The 24,996-nt window shown below is 48.7% G+C and overlaps 1 protein-coding gene across 1 annotated transcript in view; it reads left to right on the top strand.

The window, feature by feature from the left end:
* Nucleotides 1-24,996, top strand: part of LOC144509980 (immunoglobulin superfamily member 21-like) — a 338,186-nt gene that overhangs the window by 213,771 nt on the left and 99,419 nt on the right. The window contains exons 5-6 of the mRNA XM_078239053.1: nt 7,982-8,097; nt 10,189-10,651. Coding sequence (XP_078095179.1) covers nt 7,982-8,097; nt 10,189-10,651 — 579 coding nt within the window. The remainder of the gene's footprint in view (nt 1-7,981; nt 8,098-10,188; nt 10,652-24,996) is intronic.

The raw sequence follows: 24,996 nt of genomic DNA, 5'->3' as shown, positions 1-24,996 counted from the left end.
GCTGTTTACACATTCACGCCTGCTAGCTGAACCTGAACTACGTGCCAGATCTCACACTGTATCTGCAGCTGTGAATATGACCCTTCCCTTGGACCTCTGTGCAGGTGAAAGCTACTTACCTTGCTGGAACGCATCAAGTCACTGAACTTTTTCCAGCACTGAATCCATGAGCAAACGGTTTCCTGCTGCAACCAAAAGAGAAAATGCTGGAAAATCTCAGCAGGTCCATAAGGAGAGAAAAGAGCTGATTTTTCGAGTCCAGATGACCCTTTGTCAAAACTCCCTGCAAAGGTCTCCTGCTGCACTCGATGGCCATTATTGGAATCCAGGCCTCCATGGTTATTGGAAGTGGATTACGTCAACCAGCAGGGTACAGGACGGTCTCCTGGACCTCTTCCAACAAAACCCGAAAATCCTGATCAGAAAAGCATAGGCCACTTTGACCCATCCCTTCCCCAGCGTCTCCTCTGTGTGACCTTTTATAGATTAAAATGTAGGATGCAGAGGATTGTGGGCCATTCAGCTTCGCTGCACCAACCGTTCTCACCAGTGATGACCACGGCTGCCTGTGTAGAGATGGTGAGGCTGCACTCGGCCGGAGGTCCCCAACAGGTGCCAGCAGGATGGGGGACACTTCCACACTCCTCATCCCTGTGTAGGCCGGGAAGTGAGCAGCCTGCCTCCAACCCCTCCGAGGCATCTCAGGGCTGCTTCGTAAGTGTCCATGGACACAGAGCGTTGTCTGACAAGAACACAAATGGGTTCACTGTGGTTACACGATCCACATTGGAAACATCACATTTGAACACTTTTTGAATATAATTAGATTTGTTTTTTGACTCGTTGTGTTTGTACACTGCAGATCTCCAAACAAATAGTGACATGATAGAGGTTTACAGCATGGAAACAGGCCCTACTGACCAACTTGTCCATGCCGACCTTTATTTTTAAAACCCCTAAGCCAGTCCCAATTGCCCGTATTTGGCCCATATCCCTCTCTACCCATCGTACCCATGTAACTGTCTAAATGCTTTTTAAAAGACAAAATTGTACCTGCCTCTACTACTACCTCTGGCAGCTTGTTCCAGACACTCACCACTCTCTGTGTGAAAAAATTGCCCCTCTGGACAGTTTTGTATCTCTCCCCTCTCACCTTAAACCTATGCCCTCTAGTTTTAGACTCCCCTACCATTGGGAAAAGATGTTGACTATCTAGCTGATCTGTGCCCGTCATTATTTTACAGACCTCTATAAGATCACCCCTCAGCCTTCTACGCTCCAGAGAAAAAAGTCCCAGTCTATTCAGCCTCTCTTTATAACTCAAACCATCAAGTCCCAGTAGCATCCTAGTAAGTCTCTTCTGCACTCTTTCTAGTTTAATAATATTCTTTCTATAATAGGGTGACCAGGAGTGTACACAGTATTCCAAGTGTGGCCTTACCAATGTCTTGTACAACTTCAACAAGACGTCCCAACTCCTGTATTCAATGTTCTGACCAATGAAACCAAGCATGCCGAATGCCTTCTTCGCCACTCTGTCCACCTGTGATTCCACTTTCAAGGAGCCACGTACCCCTAGATCTCTTTGTTCTGTACCTCTCCCCAATGCCCTATCATTAACTGAGTAAGTCCTGCCCTGGTTCAATCTACCAAAATGCATCACTTTGCATTTGTCTAAATTAAACTCCATCTGCCAATTGTCATCCCACTGGCCCAATTGATCAAGATCCCGTTGCAATCCGAGATAACGTTCTTCACTGTGCACTATGCCCATCAACCTTGGTGTCATCTGCAAACTTACTAACCATGCCTCCTATATTCTCATCCAAATCATTAATATAAATGACAAATAACAGTGGACCCAGCACTGATCCCTGAGGCACACCGCTGGTCACAGGCCTCCAGTTTGAAAAACAACCCTCTACAACCATCCTCTGTCTTCTGTCATCAAGCCAATTTTGTATCCATTTAGATACCTCACCCTGGATCCCGTGAGATTTAACTTTATGCAACAACCTACCATGTGGTACCTTGTCAAAGGCCTTGCTAAGTCCATGTGGACAACATCAACTGCACTGCCCTCATCTACCTTCTTGGTTACCCCTTCAAAAAACTTGATCAAATTTGTGAGACATGATTTTTCACTCACAAAGCCATGCTGACTGTCCCTAATCAGTTCTTGCGTCTCTAAATGCCTGTAGATCCTGTCTCTCAAAATACCTTCCAACAACTTACCCGCCACAGATGGGGCGGCACGATAGCACAGTGGTTAGCACTGCTGCTTCACAGCTCCAGGGACCTGGGTTCGATTCCCGGCTTGGGTCACTGTCTGTGTGGAGTTTGCACATTCTCCTCGTGTCTGCGTGGGTTTGCTCCGGTTTCCTCCCACAGTCCAAAGATGTGCGGGTTAGGTTGATTGGCCATGCTAAAATTGCCCCTTAGTGTCCTGGGATGCGTAGATTAGAGGGATTAGTGGGTAAAATATGTAGGGATATGGGGATGGGGCCTGGGTGGGATTGTGGTTGGTGCAGACTCGATGGGCCGAATGGCCTCTTTCTGTACTGTAGGGCTTCTATGATTTCTAAGATGTGAGGCTCACTGGCCTATAGTTCCCAGGCTTTTCCCTGCAGCCCTTTTTAAGCAAAGGCACAACATTTGCCACTCTCCAATCTTCAGGCACCTCACCCATGACGATCAATGATCCAAATATCTCTGCTAGGGACCCACAATTTCCTCCCTAGCCTCCCACAATGTCCTGGGATACACTTCATCAGGTCCCAGGGACTTATCTACCTTGATACGCTTTAAGACTTCCAGCACCTCTTTCTCTGTAATATCTACGCTCCTCAAGACATCACTATTTATTTTCCCAAGTTCCCTAACATCCCTGCTTTTCTCAACAGTAAATACTGATGAGAAATATTCATTTAGGATCACACCCATCTCTTGTGGATCCGCACATGGATGACCTTGTTGATCCTTAAGAGGCCGACTCTCTCCCTTGTTACTCTTTTGCCCTTTATGTATTTGTTGAAGCTCTTTGGATTCTTTTGATGAAGGGCATTTTTACGGTTTAAAAATAAGGTTTCTCCCATTTAAGAGGGAGATGAGAAGGAATTTCTTCTCTCAGAGGGTTGTGAAATTTTGCTAGTCTCTTCCCCAGAAAGCAGAGGAGGCAGGGCCAATGAATATTTTTATTCATTGGGGCGGCATGGTGGCACAGTGGTTAGCACTGCTGCCTCTCAGAGCCAAGGACCCAGGTTCGATTCCAGCCTCGGGTCACTGTCTGTGTGGAGTCTGCACATTCTCCCCGTGTCTGCATGGGTTTCCTCCAGGTGCTCCGGTTTTCTCCCACAGTCCAAAGATGTGCAGGTTAGGTGCATTGGCCATGGTAAATTGCCCCTTAGTGTCAGGGGGACTAGCTAGGGTAAATGCATGGGATGTGGGGATAGTGCCTGGGTGGGATTGTGGTTGGCGCTGACTCAATGGGCCGAATGACCTCCTTCTGCACTTTAGAGTTTCTATGATTCTATGATTCTCAAATAGAGGTGAACAACCTCCAACTAACGAGAGTCAAAGGTTATAGGGGGTGGATGGAATATGGAGTTGAGATCACAACCAGACCAGTCATTTCACTCAGAGAGTAGTAAGGGCGTGGAATGCCCTGCCTGCAGCAGTAGTGGACTCGCCAACATTAAGAGCATTCAAATGGTTATTGGATAAACATATGGATGATATTGGAATAGTGTAGGTTAGATGGGCTTTAGATTGGTTTCACTGGTCGGCGCAACATCGAGGGCCGAAGGGCCTGTACTGCACTGTAATGTTCTATTCTATGTTCTTTTATCTTATTCTGTGGCAGTGCAGACTCAAGGGGCTGAATGGCCTATTCCTGCCCCTAGTCTGTATATTGGTGTCATGAAGGCAGCACACTGCAGTCCATCTCGGATTGACATCATCAGGAGCAAGGCTGTGACCATATTTGTAAGGCAATAGAGGGCTTCCTCCTTCTCTGGTGAACATAGAAACAAGAAGCAGGAGTAGGCTCTTCACATTCCCACATTCATTTTGATCATGGCTGATCATCAAATTCAATATCCTGATCCCCACTTCACCGCATATCCCTTGATCCCTTTAGCCCCAAGAGCTATATCTAATTTCTTCTTGAAATCAGACAACAAAGAACAACAAAGAACAAAGAACAATACAGCACAGGAACAGGCCCTTCGGCCCTCCAAGCCCGCGCCGCTCCCCGGTCCAGGATTGAATCCTGAATCCAGGATCCCCACCCAATTTTCCAGCCTATCTACATACCAATATCCTATCCACCGAGCTGTCCCTCACAGCTACGATGCTTTGTTCATTACAACCTATTAACTTACCCCCACCCCCCCATTCCAGACCATGTGATCTCCAGGGAGAGGCGAAAACCCAGAGTGAAATACCCCAGGGCCAATATGGGGAAAAAAAAATCTGGGAAATTCCTCTCCGACCCCCTGAGGCGATCGAAACGAGTCCAGGAGATCACAATGGCCCCGATCGGAAAATGCTTCCCAACCCTAGTCATTTCCACTTCCACGAACACCATATGAATCCCCTGCCCCCGAGACAGGTTCCCAACTATCCGCAGTCTCACTCTGTACTGGCACCAGCAAGATGATCGTAGAATGAAGCCTTGAAACGAGAAACCAGGAACAATTAGCCCGCGCCGCTCCCTGGTCCAAACTAGATCACTCTTTTGTATCCCTCCATTCCCACTCCGTTCATATAGCTGTCTAGATAAGTCTTAAACGTTCCCAGTGTGTCCGCCTCCACCACCTTGCCCGGCAACACATTCCAGGCCCCCACGACCCTCTGTGTGAAATATGTCCTTCTGATATCTGTGTTAAACCTCCCCCCCTTCACCTTGAACCTATGACCCCTCGTGAACGTCACCACCGACCCGGGGAAAAGCTTCCCACCGTTCACCCTATCTATGCCTTTCATAATTTTATACACCTCTATTAAGTCTCCCCTCATCCTCCGTCTTTCCAAGGAGAACAACCCCAGTTTCCCCAATCTCTCCTCATAACCAAGCCCCTCCATACCAGGCAACATCCTGGTAAACCTCCTCTGTACTCTCTCCAAAGCCTCCACGTCCTTCTGGTAGTGTGGCGACCAGAACTGGACGCAGTATTCCAAATGCGGCCGAACCAACGTTCTATACATCTGCAACATCAGACCCCAACTTTTATACTCTATGCCCCGTCCTATAAAGGCAAGCATGCCATATGCCTTCTTCACCACCTTCTCCACCTGTGACGTCACCTTCAAAGATCTGTGGACTTGCACACCCAGGTCCCTCTGCGTCTCTACACCCTTTATGGTTCTTCCATTTATCGTGTAGCTCCTCCCTACATTATTCCCACCAAAATGCATCACTTCGCATTTATCAGGATTGAACTCCATCTGCCATTTCCTTGCCCAAATTTCCAGCCTATCTATATCCTTCTGTAGCCTCTGACAATGTTCCTCACTATCTGCAAGTCCTGCCAGTTTTGTGTCGTCCGCAAACTTACTGATCACCCCAGTTACTCCTTCTTCCAGATCATTTATATAAATCACAAACAGCAGAGGTCCCAATACAGAGCCCTGCGGTACACCACTAGTCACAGGCCTCCAGCCGGAAAAAGACCCTTCCACTACCACCCTCTGTCTTCTGTGACCAAGCCAGCTCTCCACCCATCTAGCCACCTCCCCCTTTATCCCATGGGATCCAACCTTTTTCACTAGCCTACCATGAGGGACTTTGTCAAACACTTTACTAAAGTCCATATAGACAACATCCACGGCCCTTCCTTCGTCAACCATTTTGGTCACTTCTTCAAAAAACACCACCAGGTTCGTGAGGCATGACCTCCCTCTCACAAAACCATGTTGACTATCGTTAATGAGTTTATTCCTTTCTAAATGCGCATACATCCTATCTTTAAGAATCTTCTCCAACAACTTCCCCACCACGGACGTCAAGCTCACCGGCCTATAATTACCCGGGTTATCCTTCCTACCCTTCTTAAATAACGGGACCACATTGGCTATCCTCCAATCCTCTGGGACCTCACCTGTGTCCAGTGACGAGACAAAGATTTGCGTCAGAGGCCCAACTATTTCACCTCTCGTCTCCCTGAGCAGCCTTGGATAGATTCCATCAGGCCCTGGGGATTTGTCAGTCTTTGGCTTCAACTACTTTCTGTGGTAGTGAATTCCACACATTCACCACCCTCTGGGTGAAGAAATTTCTCCGCACCTCAGTTCTAAAGGGGTTACTCTTTATCCTCAAACTATGACCCCTTGTTCTGGACTCCCCCACCATTGGTCTTTCACATTAGCTAACAGTGTCCAGAGGCTCAGACAATTAGATGCTCCTTGCTTCTTCCAATGTCCTTCCAAACTTGACTTTAAGGGATGTTCAAAGATCGGAATTAATCGACAAATTGATGGAGGGCAGCAGATGTATCTCACACGAGTGTTGGCTGCTTCCCGATGCTATCCAATGACTCCTGGTGGAAAGGTGCGGGGAGTCAGCTAAGGATAGGATCGGAGTCCTTGGCGATGCTCCCCAAGGTCGAATATGTTGCCAACACTGACTGTTGAAGCACAACATCATAGGTTTAATTGTGTGAGGCACTGGTGAGGCAGAAGGAGCCAACTTGGCAATGTCTATGGGGAGATGAAGAGAGAATTAATGGGAAAGGATATAAATAGATTTATAGCCAGACTCTTAAATCAGAGATGTCTCACTGGCTTGTCAGTCTGCTGTTTCAGAACATTGTGAGGTGTAGGAAAACATATTCGCCGGAATTCTACCGCCCGCCACAGAATCGGAGCGGGCAAGGGGCGGACAATGGAAATGTCCGTTGCCTTCGGACGGGATTTTCCGGTCCCGCTCGAGTGGGCTGGGAGTGGCGGGGAGGGTGGGGAGGGGGGGGGGGCCATCGGGGCTGGGCCCAGGCATGCTTGGGGGGCCAGCGATCGGGCCTTGGGTGGCATGGGGGGCAGCAATAGGGGGTCGCGGGGCTGGCCAGCGATCGAGCTGCCAGCAATCAGAAGGTCGGTAGACAGGGGCCACTGCGCATGCGCCAATCTCGGTGGTAACAGATCGGCACATGAATTATAGAATCCCTACAGTGCAGAAGGAGGCCACTCGGCCCATCGAGTCTGCACCGACCACAATCCCACCCAGGCCCTACTACCATATCCCCACATATTTACCTGCTAATCTCCCTGACACTAGGGTCAATTTAGCACGGCCAATCCACTTAACCCGCACATCTTTGGGAGGAAACCGGAGCACCCGGAGGAAACCCACGCAGACACAGGGAGAACGTGCAAACTCCACACAGACAGTGACCCGAGGCCGGAATTGAACCCGGATCCCTGGCGCTGAGAGGCAGCAGTGCTAACCACTGTGCCACCGTGCCGCCCCTGCGCAGTGGCCCGCTCAGCACTCTGCTGCCGGCCTCCTGTTGACTTTTTACATGATTCAGGCTGGTGCACTCTGCAGTGCACAGAGTGTGGGAGATTCTTCCCTGAACTCCCACTGAAAAAAAACAGCGGGACTTACTCCAGTTTTCACGCGAATTCGACACAGCATTAGAATCGCCCCATTCAGTTGACAGCGAAATAAAAGGTTAACACTGGTGGCCACTATTGAGACCAAATACTTGGCCATGTGTCTATAAATGTCGCCTATTTTTCGCAAAATTGCATTACTTGGGACCTCAAATCTTATCTCCAGTAAAGTGTGCTGCTGCAAGAACTACAGTTATGAGTAGAAAATTCTAGAAACAGGGAAAGTACCTTAATAAGCGGCACTGGGTCGGCCCCCATTTTCCCCTGTATTTGTCTCACTTGACCCCCTCTTCTGGTTCTACTGTGATATAATAAACTGTGCTGAAACCTAGAATCTTTTTCTTTCCCCCCCCCCTCCCCCAACACCCAGCACCCCCTTCCTCAATCTCAGTCATCGCCGCAGATACGCCGGCAGCTTTCAGTCGCTACGAGGCTCAGAACTTCACGCTGGTCTGCATCGTTTCTGGAGGGAAGCCAGCGCCCACGGTATGTCGGCAACATTGAGGGAAGGGGCAGTAATTTTATTTTAGTTTGGATCTTTCCCGCTCGCTCTCCTCCTCATTTCCCTGTCCAGAAGGAGAAAACAGTTGAGATCAGTATTGTTATTTCCCCGTTTTATCAGTGTTCAATTTAAAGTACACAAGACCAGTTCAGACCAGCATTCTTATTTCCCTGTTTTGCTGTTTTTCTCTTCTGAGTAATATTGTGTGGAAAAGCCAGGCTAGGGATAACTCTGCCATTGGTACAGGGGCAACTGGACAGTAGTTTGGGTGGCACGGTGGCACAGCGGTTCGCACTGCTGCCTCACAGCACCAGGGATCAATTCCAGCCTCAGGTCACTGTGTGGAGTCTGCACGTTCTGCGTGGGTTTCCTCCCACACTCCAAAGATGTGCGGGTTAGGTGGATTGGCCATGCTAAATTGCCCCTGAGTGTCAAGGGATTAGCAGGGTAAATGCGTGGGATTATGGGGATAGGGCCTGGGTGGGATTATGGTTGGTGTAGACACGATGGGCCAAATGGCCTCCTTCTGCACTGTAGGGATTCTATGATTCTCGATGTCCAAGCATGTCTCTTAGGGCAGGGCTAATGGCAGAGAAACTAACTGCCCCACTGTTTAGATGCTGCGAGGTCTACACCATTGTGAACATGTTAGACGACATCTCAGTCACACTGAGGTACAAGTTGCAAAGTCCAAGTCATATCTGATGTTTCATGATGTTATATGGTGCACCGAAGGGTTTCTGGGTGCTGCACCCTCACAAGCCTTGGAGGCATTCTTGCCCCTTAACAGATCAATTAGCGGAAGAGTTAATTCTTGAACAACCACCTTTGTTTACAGGAACCTGTGAATCACGTGGTTGCTTCAAACCATAAATAGTCTGTTCCAGTTCCTCCCCCCTTCCTCCAAAAGGATGGGCTGGCCTGACTGAGAGAATACCTTCCGCCTCCAATGTGTGGCAGTGCCAATGGCGTTGTATTCCATCCCTTGGTTGAGCGGTCAATCACCAGCGGGCATAGCTTTCGGGTAAGGGGCAGGAAATTAAGAGGGGGTTTTGAGAAAAAACCTTTTCACTCAGAGGATGGTGGGAATCTGGAATGCATTGTCTGAGGAAGGTAGTGGAGGCCGGAAGCCTTACAACCTTCAAAAAATATTTGGATGAGCACTTGAAATATCATAACATTCAAGGATATGGGACAAGTGCAGGAAAATGGGATTAGCGCGGTTTTAGTGGTAGACATTGTCGGTGCAGATTCGATGGACTGAAGGGCCTTTTCTGCACCGTATGACTCTAGAAGAGGTTTGTATGTCTGATTTTGTCTGCAATGCCACAATTCCTAGAATTCCTCACCACCTTTAGATACTTTGAAATATTTTGTAATGCTTCCATCATCTCCTTGTACCCCATCAAAGCACACCATACCCGACGGCACTTGGAACAGGAAGAGAGCAGATATCTTCCCCCCTGGGCCTCCCATCTTTTCTTTTAACCCTTGCCAGGAACACCGTGCCAATTTCCCATTTTAGATGGCAGGTAAAGACTCCAGCCCATCAGGAATGGCTAAAAAAAGGACAAATACAATAATCTGTGCTATATCTTGCCAATCCAGAACCTCAAGATTCAGAGGGCTCTGAGAATGTGGTATGAAGGTGGGTCCGTTGGTTTGATCCATCAATATGTGAATGGTTTGTTGGCCCAAATTGCCATTTTCTGTTCTTGAAACCTCCCCATGTACAATCCCGCCTATCTGTTTGCAGGGCGGCACGGTGGCGCAGTGGTTAGCACTGCTGCCTCACAGCTCAAGGGACCCGGGTTCGATTCCCGGCTTGGGTCACTGTCTGTGCGAAGTCTGCACGTTCTCCCCGCGCCTGCGTGGGTTTCCTCCGGGTGCTCCAGTTTCCTCCCACAGTCTGAAAGATGTGTTGGTTAGGTGCATTGACCTGAAAAGGCGTCAGAGTGTGGCGACTAGGATTTCACAGTCACTTCATTGAGGTGTTAATGTAAGCCTTACTTGTGACTAATAAGTAAACTTTACTGTTTGCTGAAGTCGCTAACGTTTCTGTGTGTTCCTGACAGGTGTACTTCAAGCGAGACGGCGAGCTGGTTGAAGTCCTCCACGTGTCTCAGACATCTTCCGACACGGACGTGAGGAAAAGCCGAGTCCCCCAGCACCTGATCAGCCGGGATATGGATGACACAAAGATGCAGAAATCGTTGTCCTTGTTGGACTTTGAAGGCGGAGGCCGGCTCTTCACGGAGAGGCCCTCGCGTAGCATCACGGACAGCGTTGTCTCGGCGACGACCGAGGCGGAAAAGATTCCCGAGACGGTCATCAGCCGGGAGTTCCCAAGGTGGGTTTATCCCAGCGATCCAGAGTACCTGTTCCGGCACACGCAGATTCCCGTCAGCGATGGGACGATCGAAGTCCGGGCCATGATCACCTGGACCTTGAACCCTGACCTGGATAATAATGCGTTGTTCAGCTGTGAAGTAAAGCACCCGGCCCTTTCAATGCCAATGCAATCTGAGGTGATACTGGGTAAGTCTCAGAAACTCTTACTGCAATAAAACCGGCTGCGGGGCAATTTTATAGAAGAACCTTGAAGGAAAGGCATCAATTCCTCCCCAAAGATTTAATAGATCAATATAAGGCCCAGTGTAGTAAGTGGAAGTGGTACGGTGGCACAGCGGTTAGCACTGCTACCTCAGAGCACCAGGAACTCGGGTTCAATTCCCGGCTTGGGTCACTGTCTGTGCTGAGTCTGCGCATTCTCCGTGTCTGCGTGGGTTTCCTCCAGTTTCCTCCCACAGTCCAAAAGACATGCTGGCCATGCTAAATTCTCCCTCAGTGTACCCGAACAGGCGCCGGAGTGTGGCGACTAGGGGATTTTCACAGTAACTTCATTGCAGTGTTAATGTAAGCTTACATGTAACAAATCAGTAAACTTTAACTTTAGGAACCATATGAGAAGAGATTAAGTCGGTTAGGATTGTATTCACTGGAGTTTAGAAGAGTGAGAGGGAATCTCATAGAAACTTATAAAATACTAATAGGGTTAGACAGGGTAGATTCAGAAAGAATGTTCCCAATGGTGGGGGAGTCCAGAACTAGGGGTTATAGTTTGAGGATAAGGGGTAAAACTTTTAGGACTGAGGTGAGGAGAAATTTCTTCACCCAGTGAGTGGTGAATGTGTGGAATTCACTACCACAGAAAGTGGTTGAGGCCAAAACATTGTCTGATTTCAAGAAGAAATTAGATATAGCTCTTGGGGCTAAAGGGATCAAGGGATATGGGGTGAAGTGGGGATCAGGATATTGAATTTGATGATCAGCCATGATCAAAATGGATGGCGGAGCAGGTTTAAAGGGCCGAATGGCCTACTCCTGCTTCCAGTTTCGATGTTTCTAAGATTTAACCTGCATTTACATAGCACCCGTCACCACCTCAGGGTTTTCCCAAAGCTCTCTTCAGGCAGTGAAATGTCTTCAAAGCTTATTCACTGTTGTAATGTTGGAAACTCGGCAAACTGTGCAAAGCAGGAATGAAATAAATGAGCAGATCATTCTGTCTGGGGGGTTAAATATCACCTGGAACACCCAGGAAAACTCCCATGCCCTCCTTCAAATAGTGCAATGGGATCTCTGCAAGAGGAAATGGTTTAATGTCTCATCCAGAGAATGGCACCTCCTACAGCACAGTGCTTCCTCACGTGTGTGTTAGCCTAGATTACTACAGTGGAGAAAGAGGCCATTTGGCCCATCGAGTCTTCACCATCTCTCTGCCTGATCCTTCCCTGCCTTATTCCTGTAACCCCATAGATTTACCATGGCTAATTAGGTTAGGTGGATTGGCCATGCTAAATTGCCCCTCAGTGTCAGGGGGATTGATTAGCAGGGGAAATATGTGGGGTTACGGGAATAGGACCTGGGTGGGATTGTTATCAGTGCAGGCTCGATGGGCTGAATGGCACTGTAGGGATTCTAAGCAGGATTCCAAAATGACTCCAGAGTTGGGCTCCCGGGATACAATTCAGCCCGTCATCTTCCAAGCCTCCGCGTGCTCCGGTTTCCTCCCACAGCCCAAAGGTTGATTGGATATGCTAAATTAACCGTTAGTGTCCCAGGATGTGAGAGGTTAGAGGGATTAGCAGGGTAACTAAGCGGGGATAGGGCCTGGGTGGGATTGGTGTCGGCGCAGGCTCGATGGACCGAGTGGCCTCCTTCTGCACTGCAGGGATTCTATGATTCTAAATCTGGGCTAATTCTAGTGCCCCCAACAATCATCTCAAATGGGATGGCACAACACAACACAGACCAGGGAGTGAACCGACAACCTTCCCTCAGCGGGGCATTTTCCAATGGAGCCCCTGGGGGGTGGGCAGAGGCAGGGGGGGGGGGGGGCTTTCACGTCAGGTGGATGTATAACATTGAGTCCTGAAACACTTTAAATGGGAAGAGGAATTATTGCTTCATTTTTTACAGCAGTCCTCACCATTTTTCCCAGCTGCGATCAACAAGTAACAGCTTAATGATGTGATGGACATTTAACTAAGCCCAGCCCATGTACCACATGTCCAGTATTGAATAATGATGTTATCTAACAGCTCCGTTTTACAGCCTGTATTTTACAACGTCTTAAAATGAAATTCTCTGGAATGCTGGTCTGCAAGTCAGGATTAGTTGAGTCTGTCAGCAATAATTGATGAAATAGTAAATGTGAAAAGTACACATTCTTCATCATATTACTACGCCGCAGCAGCCAATTGGGATGAATCTTGTGTGAGCTTTGATAGGTAACACCTCAATTAATCATTAATTGGCAGCACAGTGACACAGTGGTTAGCACTGCTGCCTCATAGCACCAGGGACCCGGGTTCAATTCCCGGCTTGGGTCACTGTCTGTGTGGAGTTTGCACGTTCTCCTCGTGGGTTTCCTCCGAGTGCTCCGATTTCCTCCCACACTCCAGAGATGTGTAGGTTACGTGGATTGGCCATGCTAAATTGCCCCTCAGTGTCACGGGAACCAGCAGGGTAAATATGTGGGGTTACGGGAATAGGGCCTGGGTGGGATTGTGGTCGGTGCAGACTCGATGGGCCGAATGACCTCCTTCTGCACTGTAGGATTCTATGATTCTGTTCTACGATTAGCGCAGAGACCGCAGCAAGATACTATGGAGTCCGGAAATCTATGCAATCCGATCACACTTGCCCCTGATTCTGAGTAACGGACATCCAGAAATTCCTCGTACACTCCCAGCCCCTCCCTCATTATTCAAAGAACAAAGAACAAAGAAAATTACAGCACAGGAGCAGGCCCTTCGGCCCTCCATGCCTGCCCCAACCATGCTGCCTGTCTGAACTAAAACCCCCTACCCTTCCGGGGACCATATCCCTCTATTCCCATCCTATTCATGTATTTGTCCAGACGCCCCTTAAAACTCACTATCGTATCTGCTTCCACTACCTCCCCCGGCAGTGGGTTCCAGGCACCCACCACCCTCTGTGTAAAAAAACTTGCCTCATACATCTCCTTTAAACTTTGCGCCTCGCACTTTAAACCTATGCCCCCGAGTAATTGACTCTTCCACCCTGGGAAAAAGCTTCTGACTATCCACTCTGTCCATGCCCCTCATAATCTTGTAGACTTCTATCAGGTCACCCCTCAACCTCCGCCGTTCCAGTGAGAACAAACCAAATTTCTCCAACCTCTCCTCATAGCTAATGCCCTCCATGCCAGGCAACATCCTGGTAAATCTTTTCTGTACCCTCTCCAAAGCTTCCACATCCTTCTGGTAGTGTGGCGACCAGAATTGAACACTATATTCCAAATGCAGCCTAATTAAGGTTCTATAACCTTAATTAGCTTGGTCTTTTCTCCTTGGAGAGACGAAGGATGAGAGGTGACCTGATAGAGGTGTACAAGATGTTGAGAGGTATAGATCGGGTGGATTCTCGGAGGCTTTTTCCCAGGGCTGAAATGGCTGCTACGAGAGGACACAGGTTTAAGGTGCTGGGGAGTAGGTACAGAGGAGATCTCAGGGGTAAGTTTTTCACTCAGAGGGTGGTGGGTGAGTGGAATCGGCTGCTGTCAGTGGTGGTGGAGGCAAACTCGATAGGGTCTTTTAAGAGACCTCTGGATGAGCACATGGGACTTAATAGGATTGAGGGTTATAGGTAAGCCTATATATAAGCCTAGGTAGGTAGGGACATGACCGGTGCAACTTGTGGGCCAAAGGGCCGGTTTGTGCTGTATTTTTTCTATGTTCTATGTTCTATAAAGCTGCAACATGACTTGCCAATTTTTAAACTCAATGCCCCAGCCGATTAAGGCAAGCATGCCGTATGCCTCCTTGATGACCTTCTCCACCTGCGTTGCCACTTTCAGTGACCTGTGTACCTGTACACCCAGATCCCTCTGCCTATCAATACACTTAAGGATTCTACCATTTACTGTATATTTCCTTTCTGTATTAGACCTTCCAAAATGCATTACCTCACATTTGTCCAGATTAAACTCCATCTGCCATCTCCCTGCCCAAGCCTCCAACTGATCTATATCCTGCTGTATCCTCTGATTGTCCTCGTTACCAGCAAATCCACCAACCCCTTTGTGTCATCTGCAAACTTACGAATCAAACCAGTTACATTTTCTTCCAAATCATTCATATATATACGAACAGCAAAGGTCCCAGCACTGATTCACCTTAACTTTAGGCGGAAGGATGGCACACACACCAGTCCCACCATGGAAACCGGATTCTGCCACCGATTATCCACTGAGGCAGTAAGATTTTAAGTTTTATTTATTAGTGTCACAAGTAGGCTTACATTAACACTGCAATGAAGTTACTGTGAAAATCCCCCAGTTGCCGCACTCTGTCAAATAAATGAGGCCAAACCAGTTTTCGCCAGCAGGGGGAGTGGGCGGGGCCTACCTCACCCGAAAGCCGGCTGAGAACTGCAGAGTGCACCATTGCGCATGTGCAAATCTCTGTGCCTTTTCGGGTGCATGGCTGATCTCGCTGGACATCCGGTGCTTGTAAGATTGCAAGAGGTGAGAAATCGGGAGCAAACCTGATTTCTCGGCTCTCTCGCGATCTTACCAGCTCACCCCACCCATTGGCCAGTGGGGCAAGAAGATAAGATCACCCCCTCTCTGAATAGGAAATTAGACTGCCTGGTATTTGTCAAAAGATCTCACGTGATTACTTTAAACTGGGCAGAATGTCACCCGATGACTCATCCTCTAACAACTCTATTCTTCATTCAGAGGGGGTGACATGCACAGATATGGATTGGCACAGTTGGAGTAGGATATCAGATGTGATATTCTGGAATATATCCACAGTTCCCCATATTGATTTCACAGATATTGCTGTAGAGTTGTTAAAATTTGCGTTTTGAGATATTGGGTGGGATTTTCCATGCACCCCCCCCTCCCCCGCCCCCGCCCCCCGCCCCCCACTACGTATTTTGCAGGGGCAAAGGCACCCGCCATTAGCCAATGGCAGGATCTTCAGGTCCCATTGCTATTAGTGGGTTTTCCTGTTGTTCGCACCCTCCACTGGCAGGGGGTCACCATCGGCAGGACTGGAAGATCCCGCACTGGGAGCGACTGGAAAATTGCAGCCATTGCTGCTGGAGACTAATGGGTTTAGAAATGAGTGCATTGTCCGGTCCAAGATGCTAAAACCTGGACATTTTGTTTTTATTCATTCGTGGGACACAGGCGTCGCTGGCTGGCCAGCCTTTATTGCCCATTGCAAGTTGCCCGATGGCAGTTAAGAGTCGACCCCTTTTCAGTAGGATTGAAATCACATGTAGGCCAGACCGGGTTAGGACATCAGATTTCCTTCCCTAAAGGACATGAGTGAACCACATGGGACAATCGACAATGGTTTCATGGTCATCAGTAAATTCTTAATTCCAGATATTTTTTATTAAATTCAAATTCCACCATCTGCTGTGGCGGGATTCGATCCCGGGTCCCCAGAACATTAGCTGAGTTTCTGGATTAATAGTCGAGTGATAATACCACTGGGCCATCACCTCCCAACACTTGGAAGAGGCAGGTTAATTCTTTCATATTTGGCAGGCGTCCCATGAAGGAAGAGGAAAAATGTGGGACCTTATCACATCCTCTGGACATCTCAAAGGGAATTATAACCAATATAGGTCGTGTTTGAAGTGCACAGTTTGTCACCAAAGTAACCGCAGCGACCAATCTGCACTCCACAAAATGTCCCGAAACAGCAGATGGATAGCCAGATAAGCTGCCTTTGATGGCATTGGTTGAAGAAGAAATGTTGGCTTTGACATCAGGAGAACTCTCTGTTCTTCTTTGAAGAATGCAATGGCATCTCTTATATATCCAAGTGAGTAGGCAGATGGAATCTCAGCCGTATATCTCACCCATAAGGCAGTACCTCCAACAATGCAGCACCCAGTTCAATGCCAGCCCAAGCTGCACGCCAGAATCCAGAGTGAGGTTTGAAATCACACTCATTTGAGAAATCAAACTGATATCAAACTTAATGGGGAGGCGATGGCCTAGTGGTGTTATTGCTCGACTCTTAATCCAGAAATTCAACAAATGTTCTGGGGACCAGGGTTCGAATCCCACCACGGCAGATGATGGTATTTGAATTCAATTTAAAATATCTGGAATTAAGAATCTAATGGTGAGCATTGGCAATTGTCGGATAAACCCATTTGGTTCACTTTGGGGAAGGAAATCTGCCATCCTTACCTGGTCTGGCCGACATGTGACTCCAGATCCACAGCAATGTGGTTGACTCTCAACTGCCCTCGGGCAACTAGGGATGGGCAATAAATGCTGGCCCCGCCAGCGATGCCCATGCCCCACAAATGAATTTTTAAAAAATCAAACTGATGTCCATAAGCCATGCTGACACTCAGTTCATTGGGCAAGACTTTCTGGTCACCCCCCCGCTCCCCCGCCCCCGCCCCCCGCCCCTCCTCCTCTCCCCCCCCCCCCCCCCCCCCCCCCCGGCCCCCCCTCCCCCCCCGGCCCCCCCTCCCCCCCTCCCCCCCCGGCCCCCCCTCCCCCCCCCGCCCCTCCTCCTCTCCCCCCCCCCCCCCCCGGCCCCCCCTCCCCCCCCGGCCCCCCATCCCCCCCCCCCCCCCCCTGCCCTCAATTTTCTGATCCCGCCCACAACGATTCCTGAGGTGGACGGGACTGGAAAATCTTCCCCATTATCTTTATTCATTCTCAGGATATGAGCATTGCTGATAAAGCTGGCATGTATTGTCCGTTGTGAGTGCCTTTAAGGGGTTGAGTTCGGCCTTCTTATTGAACCACTGCAGTCATGTGCCAAAGGTTTTTCTACAATTAGGTAGGGAGTTAGATTGAATCCTCTAAAGTGCGGAAGAAGGCCATTTGGCCCATCGAGCCTGGACCGACAACAATCCCACTCAGGCCCTATCCCTGCACCCCCACGTACTTACCCCATTAATCGTTCTGACACTAAGGGGCAATTTAGCATGACCAATCCACCTAACCTACACATCTTTGGAGTGTGGGAGGAAACGGGAGCACCCGGAGGAAACCCAAGCAGACACGGGAAGAACGTGCAAACTCCACACAGTGACCTGAGGCCGGAATCGAACCCGGGTCCCTGGCACTGTGAGGCAGCAGTGCTAACCACTGTGCCGCTGTGTATTGACATGATGTTGATTCAGTGACGATGAAGGTGCTGCCTGTATAGAGGATAGTAAGAAGTCTCACAACACCAGGTTAAAGTCCAACAGGTTTATTTGGTAGCAAATACCATAAGCTTTCGGAGCACTGCTCCTTCGTCAGATGGAGTGGAAATGTGCTCTCAAACAGTGCAAACAGAATCATTTTGTCTGTTTGCACTGTTTGAGAGCACATTTCCACTCCATCTGACGAAGGAGCAGTGCTCCGAAAGCTTATGGTATTTGCTACCAAATAAACCTGTTGGACTTTAACCTGGTGTTGTGAGACTTCTTACTGTGTTCACCCCAGTCCAACGCCGGCATCTCCACATCATGTATAGAGGATGCCAGGGTATATGGATGATGGAGTTCTTGGACGTTTAATCTGAATAATGCTTCACTCTTTTGCCTCAGGGTCACAATCTCCTGTCTCTATACACTGTGTAGTCACTGCCAAACAGCTAGGGAGGAGGGGCTTTATCTCGGCAGTCAAACCAATAATGAGAGTTCAGTCCTTCTGTGGGGATTGCTCTTTTTGATGGAGTATGTTCTTTGTAGCAACGAAAGCTCGGGCATATCGTTTGCTGTCATTCCCTACAAATCCTTCTGGCAGTTGGGCTGTGAATAGAGAAAAGAAAATAAAGGGTGGGGGGGAAGGAAAGAAAAATAGAAGGGAAAAAACAAGACAACGAAAAACACAAACGCAGAGATGAAAAGCCTACACTGACAAGAGGAAGGAGAGTGAGACAAGGCTGATATAGAGCATAAACACGAGAGGAGATTGTCCATGCTGCAAAGGCTGTGTAATTCTATATAACATTTGGGGAGACGGTGGTGTAATGGTATTATCACTGGTTTAGTGATCCCGAGACCCAGGGTTTAATGCTCTGGGGACCTGGGTTCGAATCCCACCAAGGCAGATGGTGAAATTTGAATTCAATAAAATATCTGGAATTAAAAGTCTAATGATGACCAGGAAACCATTGTGGTTAAAAACCCATTTGGTTCACTAATCTCCTTCAGGGCGGCACGGTGGCACAGTGGTTAGCACTGCTGCCTCACAGTACCAGGGACCCCGGTTCAATTCCCGGCTTGGGTCACTGTCTGTGTGGAGTCTGCACGTTCTCCCCGCGTCTGCTTGGGTTTCCTCTGAGTGCTCCGGTTTCCTCACACAGTCTGAAAGACGCGCTGGTTAGGTGCATTGGCCATGCTAAATTCTCCCTCAGTGTACCCGAATAGGCACAGAGTGCGGTGACTAGGGGATTTTCACAGTAACTTCATTGCAGTGTTAATGTAAGCCTACTTGTGACACAAACTTTAAACTTGAGGGAAGGAAATCTGCCGTCCTTACCTGATCTGGCCTACATGTGACTCCAGAGCCACAGCAATGTGGGTGACTCTCAAACACCCTCTGAAATGGAGGGCAGTTAGGGATGGGCAGTAAATGCTGGCCCAGCAAGTGACGGCCACATCCCATAAAAAAATGAATAAAATATATATATATTAAAGTCAGCTGGCCATGTATGTGATGCTTGGAGCTTGTTTTCATTGCCCACAAGTGAACAAATAGGCATGGGATCTGTCCAGTGATCTCGACTGTGCACTGCGAAGTTTATATTAAGCAGTGGTTTTTATGAGTATCGAACTTGCTGGGTTATTCACACTCTGTTAATCAGAGGGTCAGTGGGTCAAGCCCTAATTGAAGAACTTCTGAGCATTTAATTTAAGCAGACATTCTGATGCAATACCAAGGGAATGCCATATTATATTGGAAAATACCATCCTTTGGATGTTCCATCCAAAGTAACTCTTCAAATGCAGACAATAAAAATAGAACAAAACTTACTCCAACTTATAAATCAAAGAGAGGGTTTAATAATGAAACATCATTGTTCCAAACTTGGGGCCTCGCCCTGGACCAATCCAAGCTCTTCACAATTCCAAACAGGTTCTTATTTATAGTGAATCAGCTGACCATCACATCATTCTGTAATTGGTTCCATGGTTTACTGAGTCAGCTGACCCTTACAGCTTGTTACCATTGGTCACATTACATCCATTACAGAGTTGCCGCCGGTTCCATTCTAACATTCTTGGTCTCATTGTGCTAACACAGAATAATGACAGAGTCAGCTGAGGTAAGGAAACGTTAACTTGATTGAGAAACATCTTACAGAGGACAGGTTACCGTCCAGTGCCTAGATCCTTCCACCTGTGATTTTCACTCGGGTTCTTGGTAGAGAGCCACCTTCTTTAAATGTGCAAAACCAGTGACATCAACAGGACCCTGACTGCAATTTTAATTTTAACAACACCAGGTTAAAGTCCAACAGGTTTATTTGGTAGCAAAAGCCACACAAGCTTTCGAGGCTCTAAGCCCCTTCTTCAGGTGAGTGGGAATTCTGTTCACAAACAGAATTTAACACAGACCGAGGAAGGAGTTTGGCTGTAATTTCTATTCTCTTTTGACCTCTTTAGATTGAACTGCATCCCCTAGTCCTCAGATTCAAAGCTCCACCTTAGTGCCTTCCTGGGTCTAAATTCTCCATGTAAATCTTAAAAAGCTCCGTGAAATTGGTTCCCAAAACCCCATCCGCACTTGGGACCTAAGTGGGCGGCACAGTGGCACAGTGGTTAGCACTGCTGCCTCACAGTGCCAGGGACCCCGGTTCAATTCCAGCCTCAGGTAACTATCTGTGTGGAGTTTGTCCGATCTCCCCGTGTCTGCGTGGGTTTCCCCTGGATGCTCCAGTTTCCTCCCACAGTCCAAAGATGTGCGGGTTAAATTCATTGGCCGTGCTAAATTGCCCCTTAGTGTCAGGGCGATTAGCAGGGTAAATACGTGGGGTTATGGGGATAGGGCCTGTGTGGTATTATTGTCAGTGCAGGCTTGATGGGCCGAATGGTCTCCTTCTGCGCTGTAGGGATTCTATGAAGTTAGCGAATTGGATTTATAAACCCCCCCTCTGGAACCTTTCCTGTAATTCTACATCTTACCTGCGATCCCTAGCCTAAGGCAAGGACTATTCCACAGACTGGCACGCAAATCCTAGCAGGAAGTTGAACTCGAGGGCAAGCTGCCAGGTCTTCCTAATATTTATTCTAATCATGCTGCTGTGTATATTCAGCAGTGTCTTCCCACATACACACTGCTTACAAGATCTACCTATTCTGTATCATTCTTTTAGGACACCTTTTATGGTAATTATTTAATTAAACGAAAGGTTTTTTTGGGGGTTACGATAGTTTAATGATAGCAGGTATTCGACCTGTGTAACCCTCTGCTGTCTTAGTAAGAGGCCACTCGTGATCTGGGTCTGGTAATTAGCATTCCACAGGGCAGAGAGACTGTCACATTAACACCATGCCAATGCGCCCGAATTGGTGTTTATTGTACAAGCGCTGGCCTCTGCAATGTTCAGAGTCACATTTCCAAATCACGGTGAATAAACCATTCCCTGTAAAAATACAGTCAAATAAGGCAGGAGCCTCAGACAGAGAAAGAATATTTGTAGCGTCACACACAGTGTTTCTCTCTCTCTCTCTCTCCGTACGTTATCACTCATTTCTCTCCATTCCTCGCTATCGTGCTTATCTCACACTAACTCTCTCTCTCTCCTCAGTCACCATCTCGATCTTCTTCACTGTGTTTCTTTATGTGTGTCTCTTCTGTGTTTCTTGTTATCGTTCTGTCACTCTAGGGCGGCACGGTGGCACAGTGGTTAGCGCTGCTGCCTCACAGCGCCAGGGACCTGGGTTCGATTCCAGCCTTGGGTCACTGTCTGTGTGGAATCTGCATGTTCTCCCCGTGTCTGCGTGGATTTCCTCCAGGCGCTCCAGTTTCCTCCCACAGTCCGAAAGATGTGCTGGTTAGGTGGATTGGCCGTGCTAAATTCTCCCTCGGTGTACCCGAACAGGCGCCGGAGTGTGGCAACTGGGGGATTTTCACAGTAACTTCATTGCAGTGTTAATGCAAGCCGACTTATGACACTAATAAATAAACGTTAGACTATCACCTCTGTGACCCACCAGCTTCCTATCTCTTTGTGTTTCGCTCTGTATCTTTCTCCATCTTTCCACTTCTCTCCATCCCTCTCTTTCTTAGTTCACCTCTCCATCGTTCTCTCCCGTCTTTTAATGCCTCTTGCCACCTCCATGACTACTTTTCCTCACCTCACTCTTTCTCTGTGTATCACTTTCTACCTCTCCTATTCCACACCCTCTCTCCCTGCCTATACCCTCTGACGAAGGGTCATCCTGACTCGAAACGTTGGCTCCATTCTCTGTCCACTAGATGCTGTCAGACCTGTTGAGATTTTCTCGCATTTTTCTGTTGTGTTCTCTCTCCCTGCCTGTTTTGTTTGTCTAATTTTCTCGCCCTATCTCTGAGAATGGTTTGAACTTGTTGTCTGTGTGTGTTTCTGGCTGCATCGCTTCCTCACGTTTCCTGTTGCCCAATACTTAAGGGCGGCCACACTTTCTGAACCTTAGAGACTCATATCATCACCCGCTGACACTGGAAAGCCAGAAGACATAGGCGGCCATTACAGGCACATTTTCATTACTATTGCACAGACTAATGTGCCACACCCTTCCGCATCCCCCCTCCCTCCCCGCCCCACCCCCCCCCCCCCCCCCCCCACCCCACCACCCCACCCCACTCGGTCCCAACTCACTCATTCACATCCTACCCCAATCAGCCATGCTCACTCATGCTCTCTGTCCCATTCCCACTCACTCACTCACTACCTCCTTATCTCCCATCCCTTCTCATCCCCTCTTGTTCTCCCACCCCATTCAGCCCCCCCACCCTCACTCACTCCCTTCCTTCCTCCAGTCTCCATTCACTCATGTTCTCCCTCCCCACTCACCCATGTTTACTCTTTCAGACCTTCCCTCTCTCCTATCCCCACTCTCTCACATGCTCCCCATTCAGACACTCACATACACACACCCTCTTTCTCTTGCATTCTCACTCACTCACTCACACCCTCCCTCTCTCCCACCCATTTTCCCTTCCTCCCATCCCCACTCACTCTTTCACCCGACTCCATCCTCCCTCTGACCTGGATTTCTCCGTCTTGCCCGAATGCGGGAGAGCGGGGGTTGTCAGGGTTTGAACACCCAGTCTTGCCCCCCGATTCCCTCCAATCCCAGCCCTTTCAACCCCAGCCCCCTCCCTCGCAAATCCCACCTCCCCCCAGTCCACACACACACACACACTCACACATAGTCACACACGCACTCACACACACACTCACACACACACACTCACACAGTCACACACGCACTCACACACACTCACACACATACTCACACACACACTCACACACAGTCACACACACACACACACTCACACACTCACACACACACACTCACACACACACGCACACACACATGCGCACACATACACACACACACACACACACATACACACATGCACACATGCTCTATCTTGAATTATCTTTTTATATTCTGACCTTTAAGCTTCAGGACTCCTCCTCCCCCCCCCCGCCAACTCCCCTCCCCCCCCCCCCCCCCCCCCCCCCCCAACCCGCCAGTTGCGAGTCTTTCCTTTCTGGTTGACGGATATCTCCCGAGTCAGTGGGGAAGGAGAGTAGGGAATAATTCATGAGGAAAGTAGCTGTCCCTTGTGCAGTTTGATCAGTCACAGAGCCAGAACGATGGGGAGTGATTCTGAGCCGGTGAGTTCCGATCTTGCCCGTCCCTCACTGGCACAGTGGCGTGAATCACACCCCAGGGCCTCAGAAAGTTCACTTTAATACATTAGCGTGTGGTTAGCCAGCACTCTCACCGTGACATCCCCCCTCACCGGACATTCAGCGGCTGCCAGCGCCATTCACAACAGGATCACCTGGACATGAACCTGTCATGGGGGTCACCCCAGGGCCATAAAGCTAAGAACAGCTCCCTCCCCTCCGCAAGGGAGGGACATAGCAAGGCAGTGGCGAGCGGATGGAGGAGCAGGGAATGCCGTGATGGCTGTTTGTGGCGGGGAGGGCGGGTCCGGGGGGGTTCCGGCTCAGACTGTGGGGTCGGGGAAGAAGTTGGCAAGGGGCCAATGATTGGCAGTGAGGGGTGAGAAGGGTCAATAATCGGGGAGGTAGGGGTGATGGAGTAGAGAGGTGATGTCTACAATCGGGGGGGTGGGGGGGGTGGGGCGGGGAGCCCTGAGACCTCCATGGTGGGCTGTGCGGGGGTCTGGTTTACTCAGGTTATGATCAGGGTGCCCATTAAAGGTGGCACCCCAATCACTGAGCAGTCACGTTTTGCCAGCGTGTTGAGGCCCCGACTCCTCTGTGTGACCGCATAAGACACAAACCCTTGATTTATTTTTGGGCAGTGTACGATCTGGAGCGAAAACCGTCCATTTCTCTAGAGAGAAACACACCAGGATTCTCATCAGAACCAACACTCTGCCATTTTCCTTTGGTAAGATTTTGTAACACCTGCCTCACCTAACCACCAGCTGGAGGCACTGCTCTGCGTCTGAAGGCAGGGATTAAACCTATCTCTTTAAATACATCCCGTTGGCACTGGAAGCAGTCGCCTCACGTCACAGCACTGGCACTGCCAACACTGCTGCGAGCAAGTAGGCATGAAAATTCCTAGCAAGCTCTATCACTCATGAATTATTCCCTGCGGTGCACCCTAGGAGTTATAAACATCGCTGCGTTTAACACATCTGATGTGGAGATGCCGGCGTTGGACTGGGGTAAACACAGTAAGAAGTTTAACAACACCAGGTTAAAGTCCAACAGGTTTATTTGGTAGCAAAAGCCACACAAGCTTTCGAGGCTCTGAGCCCCTTCTTCAGGTGAGTGGGAATTCTGTTCACAAACAGAACTTATAAGACACAGACTCAATTTACATGAATAATGGTTGGAATGCGAATACTTACAACTAATCCAGTCTTTAAGAAACAAAACAATGGGAGTGGAGAGAGCATCAAGACAGGCTAAAAAGATGTGTATTGTCTCCAGACAAGACAGCCAGTGAAACTCTGCAGGTCCACGCAACTGTGGGAGTTACAAATAGTGTGACATAAATTCTGATTCTAGGATCGCATGATAAAGACTCAGGAGGAAAAAAGCAGAAATATTTATGTGAAACAAGACTTCTTCACCGCACGGGACCTTCAACCGGTGCTATACACTAGATAC

The sequence above is a fragment of the Mustelus asterias genome, chromosome 22 (genome assembly GCF_964213995.1).
Source record: "Mustelus asterias chromosome 22, sMusAst1.hap1.1, whole genome shotgun sequence".
NCBI classification, from domain to species: Eukaryota; Metazoa; Chordata; class Chondrichthyes; order Carcharhiniformes; family Triakidae; genus Mustelus; species Mustelus asterias.
The sequence above is the reverse complement of the archived record's forward strand: the minus strand, read 5'-3'. Positions and strand labels throughout refer to the sequence as shown.